The sequence below is a fragment of the Rhincodon typus genome, chromosome 15, assembly GCF_021869965.1.
Source record: "Rhincodon typus isolate 14 chromosome 15, sRhiTyp1.1, whole genome shotgun sequence".
Taxonomy (NCBI): Eukaryota; Metazoa; Chordata; class Chondrichthyes; order Orectolobiformes; family Rhincodontidae; genus Rhincodon; species Rhincodon typus.
In genome coordinates this window covers 23,954,878-23,963,597 of record NC_063346.1, presented here as the reverse complement: position 1 = coordinate 23,963,597, position 8,720 = coordinate 23,954,878, and the positions used below count along the sequence as shown (strand labels likewise).

Here is an 8,720-nt window from a genome sequence, read left to right as displayed (position 1 = left end):
TTTTCCCAGCCACCATCAGTTCTGAGGAAGGGTCACCGGACCCGAAACATTAACTCTGTTTTCTCCTTCACAGATGCTGCCAGACCTGCTGAGCTTTTCCAGCAACTTTGTTTTTGTTCCTCCTTGCTAATATCTGGGAACTTGCACTAATATTGAAAAAGCTGTCCAATTGGCAGCCTGACATACTCATACTCGCAGAATCATGTCTGTCAATCCTAAACTCTACCATTTCAACTTGCAGGACAGGGCCATCAAAAGTTACAGCATACAGTTGGGAAGACACAGACAGTCTTTGCCACTCCCAAATACCACTTACTTTTCCTTCCTCAGGTAAGCTATCAGACTCAACTCGCGGCAGGTGGCACAAGAATAAACACATATACTTGTTCAATTTATCAGCTACAAATACTTATGCCCATGACAGTACTGGTTGGTGGGACTGCCACACAATCCTTGCAGAGATGAAGCCCTGCCTTCATACTGAGGACATCTTTCGTTGTTTGCGTAAAGCTACCACAGTGGTAAATGGGATGGATTCAGTATCGATGTCATAGCTCAAAACTAGGAATCCATGACGTGGATGATCAATGTTGTAAGCCACCTGAAGCACAGAGTTCTTCAACCCCAGTCTGTAACCTCAGGGCCCAGCATATTCTTTACTCTATCATTACAATCAAGCCAGGCAGCCAATCTCAGTCCAGTCAAGACTAAGAAAAAGCATGCCAATAGCAGATGTCGTAAGCCTGCTGCAGTGTTCCAGCGAAGCTCAAAGCAAGCTTCAGGAACAGCATTCATCTTTTGCTCGGGCATTTTACCGTCTTTTGCACTCAACATCAAGTTCAACAACTTCAGGTCATTTACTCTGATCTCATTTTGATTATCCCAACCTCCTCCCAGACTCCTGTTTAGGTGGGTTTGCTTTGACCTCTTTCCTGCTATTAGCACTTAACATTAACACCTGCATTTCATCTATGATCACTTCTCCACTACCATTAGCACACCGTTTGTCTTTTGCTCCAGGGCATCTTACCATCTGTTCTACTTGTTCCTCCTCCCTGCTTTTTCTACAGCATAAATCCCACCAATTTTCCAGTCCCCTTCAGTTCCATAGAAGAAAAATACTGGACTTATAACATTAACTTTGTTTTTCTCTCCACAGATGCTGCCTGACCTGCTGAGTTTCTATTAGCATTTATTTTGGTTTTTATTTTAGGTCTCCGGTATCTGCAGTACTCTACTTTTATTATTATGTTAACAGAGAGGCAGGAACATTTGAAATTGAGATGCCAACCTGGTGAAGCTTTAACATATGATTAAGTGCTCACAAAACAGAAGTAGGGTTATGTTACAAACAACTAAGTGGTTCCATAATCAACAGAACAGTTCAAAGCACTACTGTCCTGCCACAGTCACAAATGATCATTGACAATTAAAGAATAAAGAGAAGAAAGAGCCAGAATGAACATCCCCATCTAAAATGATGGCACTTGAATACAGAAAACAAGAGTTATGTATTTGCAAACATCTTCAGCCATAAATGCAGAATACGTGGCCCTTTTTGGTACCACCTGGTATCATAAATGCCAGTCTTCGGCCAATTGATTCTCTCAAATAACAAGAATTGGCGTTATGCACCAAACACAGCAAAGACTATGGCCTGAAAACATCACAACTGCAGGACAACAGACTTGTCCTCCTGGATGTGTTTCTAGCTGCAAACACAAAGTGTTGGAAAAACTCAGCAGGTTTGGGAGCATCTGTGGAAAGAGAAAGAGTTTGTGTTTCAAGTCTATAACGACTCTTCTTCAGAACAGAACATCTCTAAGCGGTGCTGTTCGCAAACAGCTAAGCAACAAACTGGAAAACTGGGCAGGTTTCTGCTGTCCACAAAAAGCAGGACAAATCCAATCTAACCATTAGTACCCCATTGGTTTACTCTCAATTATCAAAGTGGCAGAAATTGTTGTCAACAGTACAATCAAGCAGCACTTATCCATCTATGTGCAATTTGGATTTTGCCAGGAACATTAGGTTTTGGGTCTCACTCCACACTCCAAACACAGACAAAATACTAAACTCCAGCAAAGTAACAGTGACTACTCTCAACATTAAGGCATAATTTAATAGAGTTCAGCATTTAGTTAAACTGAGGATAAAACTCTACTATTTGGACTCTTACATAGCATGAATGAAGATGGTTGTTTTTATTGGAAGCCAATAATACCTAATCTCATCATACAAAGAGTTTGTCAGGACAGTGGTGTTGGCCCAACTGCATTAAGCGGTTTCATCAGTAGCCTTCCCTTGATCATCAGGTCACAAGTTTGCTGTTCACTGAAATCGAAACTGACCCCTATACAATCAATTTGCAATAACCCAGGTAATGTAACAGTCAGCACCTACATACAGTCTGACCTCGCCTGGATGTTAAGTAACATTCATAGCACATGTGCCAGGCCACCTCCAAGATCATCTTCAACAAGAGAATGTCTAACCAACTCCCTTCAACATTCAAAGGCACTACAATCACTGAATCACCAACTTTCAAAATCCTGTTATCACCACTGACCAGAAAGATACGTTGAGGAGTCGCATAAATACAATGGCTACAAAAGCAGCTGGAAAGTGTATATCCTATGTTGATACTTACCTATTGACTCCTGCAACCTTCCAACACCTAAAGGTGCAAGTCAAGAAGGAAACATAATACTTATTTTGCCTGGAAAAGAGAAGGGCCAATGACACTCAAGTAGCTCAACACCAGCCAGGACAAAATAGGCCATTAGATTCAACCCCATTCACCACCTTAAACACCAAGGCACGGCAGCTACAAGATGTTTCATCTACAAGATGAACTGCAGCAACTCAATAAGGTTTCTTCAGCAGCACCACCTAAATCTGCACTTTCCATTATCAAGGGGGACAAGGGCATGATAATACATACGATCATCTCCAAGCTCCTCTCCAACCCATGCACCATCCCAACATGGAAATATATTACTGTTTATTCATCATCATTGGTCAAAACCACGGAACTCCCTAGCCAACAGTACTGTACTGCACCATCACTATAGGAACTGCAGAAGTTCAAGAAACCAACTCAGCATCTTCTCAAGGGCAGTTGAATTGGACAATAAATGCTAGACTTGTCAGTGATGCCAATGTCTTGAGATTCTTTATTTAAAGAAAACCTGGCAAGATGCAGTGACGCAGGAGTCCGGTAAAAGAAACACACAAGTTGTCAACACAGTCTCATTGTGGTCATTGGGATTTGCTGGCTCGGCCAGCATTTATTATTCATCCCTAGTTATCCTTGAGAAGGTGGAATAAGCTGCCTTCTTGAATCACTGCAGTTCATTCGGTGTAGATAGACCCACAATGTTATTAGAGAGGGAGTTCCAGGACTTTGACGCGGCAACACTGAAGGAATAGCAATATATTTCCAAGTCAAGATGATGTGTTGCTTGGAGGGAAAATTTCCGGTGGTGATGTATATGCTATCCTTGTCCTTCTAGATGGTAGTGGCCATGGGTTTTGAAGGTGCTGTCTAAGAAGCCTTGATGAATATTTGCAATGCTATTGAACATTGGTGGTGGGGAGAGTGAATGCTGATAGATGTGGTGTCAACTTAGCATGCTATTTTGACCTAGATATGTCAAGCTTCTTGAGCATTGTTGGAGGTACATTCATCCAGACAAGTGGGCAGTGCTCCTTCACACTTGTGACTTGTGCCTTGTAAATAGTGGGGAGACTTGACTTTGTACCAAGTTTCTCCAAGTAAATTTTGGTCAGGCACTTGTGGTTGTATTGGCTGACCTTGCAACAACCGGCACAGCACCACCCCACTTGTTCCAGGTTACACAGATTTATGGACACCAGCTGACCACATTTGTTTTCAAACTTTTATTTTTAAAAATAAAAAAAGCAAATTCTTCTGTGTGCCATTACGTTGACAAGCAGCAGCAGGAGCTTTCTATGGCAAAGTGGCTTTTCCAAAAGTTCGAAAGCGATGAATCATGACTGGCAGGAGTCCAGGGTGCAGTAGGTAATTGAAGGTAAGTTCATAGAATCACACAGTGCAGAAGAGACCCTTCTACCCATCGAGCCTGCACCGACACGTGGGAAACACCTGATGTGTAACCTAATCCCAATTGCCAGCACTTGGCCCACAGCCTTGAATACTATGACATGCCAAGTGCTCATTCAGGTACTTTTAAAGGATGTGAAGCAGTTTGCTTCTAACACCCATTCTGACATCACCACCCTCTGGGTAATAACTTTTTTCTCACCGCCCCCAGAAAACCTCCTGGCCCTAACTTTGAAACCGTGTCCCCTCGTGACTGATCGTTCAACTAAAGGGAACAGCTGCTTCTTGTCCACTCTGTCCATGCCCTTCATAATCTTGTACATCTCAATCAGATCATCCCGCAGTCTTCTCTGCTTCAAAAGAAACAACTGTAAGCTTCTCCAACCTTTCATCATAAATTGTCCATTCCAAGCAGCATTCTGGTGAATCTCCTCTGCACTCCCCCAATGCAATCATATCCTTCCTGTCATGCAGCAACTAGAACTGAACATAGTACTCTAGCTGTGGTCTCATCAAAGTTCTATACAACTCCAACAATACTTCCCTGCTTTTGTAATCTATGCCTCCATTGATAAAGGCGGATGTCTCATATGCCTTCTTCACCACCCTAACATACCCTTCTGCCTTCAGAGATCTATGGACAAATACTCCAAGGTCCCATTGTTCCACAGAACTTCCTAGTGTCTTGTCATTCATTGAATACTTCCTTGTCAAACTACTCCTTCCAAAGTGTATCAATTCACACTTTTCAGTGTTAAATTCCATCTGCCACTTACTGCCCATTTGACCATCCTGTTTTATATCTTCTTGTAGCGCGAGACACTCCACCTCACTGATAACCATCTGACCAATCTTTGTGTAATCTACAAATTTACTAATCCAAACCCCACACTATGTCATTTATATAAATGATGAATAATAGGGGACCTAGCACAGATCCTTGTGGTACACCACTGAACAGTGGTTTCCAGTCTCTAAGTCAGCCTCTGTCATCAGCTTCTGTCTCCTACAACTGAACCAGTTTTGAATCCAATCTATCACATTACCCTGTATCCCATGTGCATTTGCTTTCTTGATAAGTCTCCTATGTGGAATCTTGTCAAAGGCTTTGCTGAAATCCATATAAACTACATCAACTGCACTATCCTCATCTACACATCTAGGGACCTTCACAAAAAATTAAATCAAACTTGTTAGGCATGACCTCCCTCTGATGAAGCCCTGCTGATTATCCCTAATCAAGCCATGCCTCATCAGGTGGAAATATATGCTGTCCTTCATAAGTTTCTCCAATACCTTCCCTACCAGTGACCTCTGGCTTATCTCTACAACTTTTCTTAACTATCAAAACCACATTAGCTATTCTCCAGTGCTCTGACATCTCCCTTGTGGCCAGAAAGGAATTAAAAATTTGGGTCAGTGCCCCTGCAAGCTCCTCCTTGGCCTCCCACATCATCCAGACCTGGAGATTTGTCTACTTTTAAGCCTGCCAACACCCCTAATACCTTGACCTTCTCTATGTCAATTTGCTCAAGCACCTCGCAGTCTCTGTCCTGTATTCAATACCTTCATCCTCATTCTTTTGGGTGAAGACAGGTATGAAGTACTGGTTCAACACTCTACCAATGTCCTCTGGTGCCACCCACAGATTGCCCCATGGTCCCTAATGGGACCCACTTTTTCTGTGGTGGTTATCCTCTTCCCATTGATATATTTATAGACTATCTTGGGATCTTCCGTATTACCAGCCAGAACTTTCTCATATCTCCTCTTTGCTTTCTTAAGCTCCACCCTGCACTTTCTGTACTCTATTAGTGCCTCTGCTGATTTGCTCCCCTTGTACCTGCTAAAAGCCTCTCTCTTCCTTCTCATATCCTGAATATCTCTGGTTATCCATATTTTTCTGGGTTTATTTCTCCTTCTCATCACCCTAGAGGGAACATGATGGGCTTGCACCCTGCCCATTTCGTTTTTGAATGTCCCCAACTACACTCCTGTAAATTTCCCCACTAGAAGCAGTTCACAGTCTACCTTGGCCAGATCTTGCCTTATTTTACTAAATCTGCTCTTCCCCAATCCAAATAAATTACAACATGTCTATTTCTTTGTCCATTATAATTTTTAATTGTACCATGATGTGATCACTATCATTAAAATACTCTCCCATCACAACCTCAACCACCTGCCCAGCTTCAATCCGCAGATTAGGTCCAGAACAGGTCTGTCCCTTGTTAGACCCTCTACATATTGGCCTAAAAAGTGCTCCATTTTATATTTCAAGAAATCCACTCTATCCAAACCCATAACACTATGTCTATCCCAGTTAATGTTGAGAAAGTTGAAATCAGGTACTAAAATTGCCCTTTTGTTATTATTTTTACACACTACCATAAATTATGCATAAATGCACTCCTCATCAAGGAAGTCAAGTTATGACATCTCACAGATTGTGAATAGGGTTGCCAACTCTGGCTGAACACAATAATTTTGCACTTGTACTCCAGATCATAATGGCTCACTGTGGCAAAAAAAAATTGGTACTTCAACTAGCTATAACCAGTAACAACAAGCTATTTAACCAAGAAATTACTACTCACCGTATTATATTGAGTAACTGCTCTCTAATAGCAAATATAGGTAGGTATTGTCTTTGTTCAAGAATAGATTTCTTCTTTGCAAATTCACTGCTTGCCACATTCTTGTCCTTCATATGGTCAGCAAACTTCTGATCAATTCTACACATCAACAATATTAGAAAATATATTTCAGAAATTAATGTTGCATTTGTTATCAGATCACTCTGTAGTCTGTAATATTAGGGAGAGGCTGAATAGGCTGGGACTATTTTCCCTGGAGCGTTGGAAGCTGAGGGATGACCTTATGGTGGCATGGATAGGGTAAATAGACAAGGTCTTTTCCTGGGGGTGGGGGAGTCCAAAACTGCACAGCATAGATTTAAGGTGATGGGGGAAAGACGTAAAAGGAATCCAAGGATAACTTTTTTTTTACACAGGGGGTGGTGAGTATACAGAATGAGCGGCCAGAGGCAGTGGTAGAGGCTGATACAATTACAACATTTAAAAGGCATCTGGACAGTATATGAATAGGAAGGATTTAGAGGGATATGGGCCAAAAGCTGGCAAATCGGACTTGATTTATTTAGGATATCTGGTCGGCATGGACGACTTGGTCCGAAGGGTCTGTTACCGTGCTGTACATGACTTTAAAAGCAGAATTGTACTGTACACTGTCTTCAAGTATAACAGAGACAACATACAGCATTTAAGATGTTATCTATTAATGGATGGTGGAGGCAATAAAAGTGCTGCATGGACCTTTTGTGTTACTTTTTTATTTAATTTGAGTGCATAAAGGAGCAAGAGTGAAAACAGGCAAGTGGTGGGCAGAGTTTATTACAATACTATTGTTTTACTTATGACACCGGATTCAAACAGAGGTCAGATTGCTTCTTTGGCTTGACTGCAAAATTCAGACAAACAAAATTTGTCTGGGGAGTCACAACGCAGTTCCCAACTAATAAGACAGCCAAACAGCAAAATGAAAGCATTAAAGGTCAGTAATTAATTGGCCTACTTCCCAACCAATATTTAATTATTTACAATATCAGCAATTTTATTTGCTGTTTGATTAATTGGTGATTTTTCACTTCAAACGTTTTGTAATATTTTAATAAATTTTAAATACGACATAAACGGAAGTGGTCTCTGTTGTTTGCCACAGGAGAGAGAATTAACCCATTTTGAAGCCAATAGTAAAACACATACCTGTAATCCACATTCCCGTCTTCTCCGATGTCTTGATCCTTCTCTTCTACCTGTTTTATGCCCATAATGTCTCCTAGTTTGGTCCCAGCCAGTTCCCAGTGTTTATGCTGAGCCTGTTACAGAAACATCAGCAATTAAAAATCATATGAATATGAACTTGGTACTCAGACTGGTACTTAGTGCTCTGCCCAGCAACTTTGGGGGCAGGGAACCTCAGGGGCAAATATCCCCCTACCCACATTAGTGAGAAAGCGTTGTCCAAGCTTCTTGTCTAATCAAAAGATTCAGCACTAAATTCTCAACCCATTTGAAGCTGCCAAACAATCAGGGGTTAGTAGACCTAGGGAGCCGGAAAGCATCATGGAGGCCCAGACTGCACAACCATGTCAGATGGCAATGGTGAGTAAGTAAGTCTTTAGGGTGAAGTCACAAGAAGTCAGAGTCCCTCCCAAAAGTCAGCCTGGTCGTCAGGTTGCCTTGGTTTCCCCATCAGCAAAGTAGCCACGTTTCACACCTTCATGGAACATAAGTGATCAAGTTAGTGGCAGACTAAGGCTTTTAAGTGAGAAGGGAGCAACTATCCTTCCAGAGCCAATTACCAAGTTATTTGCCCTTCTTGCACTCTTAGTACCGCAAATGTTTTATTAACTGGCACCTATGGGAGTAACAATGTACTGGTTAGTAAAATATTCTGGTCGATCAAAGGGTCCACATAATCAATGTAAAAACTCACACTAAGTAATAGAAACATGATGTAGGCGATATACACGTCAGTGTTACACTTTATTTACAGCATAAATCACTTAAATAATAATACAACTTTGCCTTAAATGAAAATTAATAGCAGA

The 8,720-nt window shown here is 41.5% G+C and overlaps 1 protein-coding gene across 1 annotated transcript in view; it reads right to left on the bottom strand.

Moving 5' to 3' along the window:
• The window catches only part of dhx38 (DEAH (Asp-Glu-Ala-His) box polypeptide 38), a 210,461-nt gene that overhangs the window by 16,962 nt on the left and 184,779 nt on the right, over nt 1-8,720 (bottom strand). Inside the window, exons 11-12 of the mRNA XM_048605967.1 lie at nt 7,873-7,985; nt 6,685-6,822 (exon numbers count right to left, since the gene is read on the bottom strand). Of these exons, the coding sequence (XP_048461924.1) occupies nt 6,685-6,822; nt 7,873-7,985 (251 nt within the window). The remainder of the gene's footprint in view (nt 1-6,684; nt 6,823-7,872; nt 7,986-8,720) is intronic.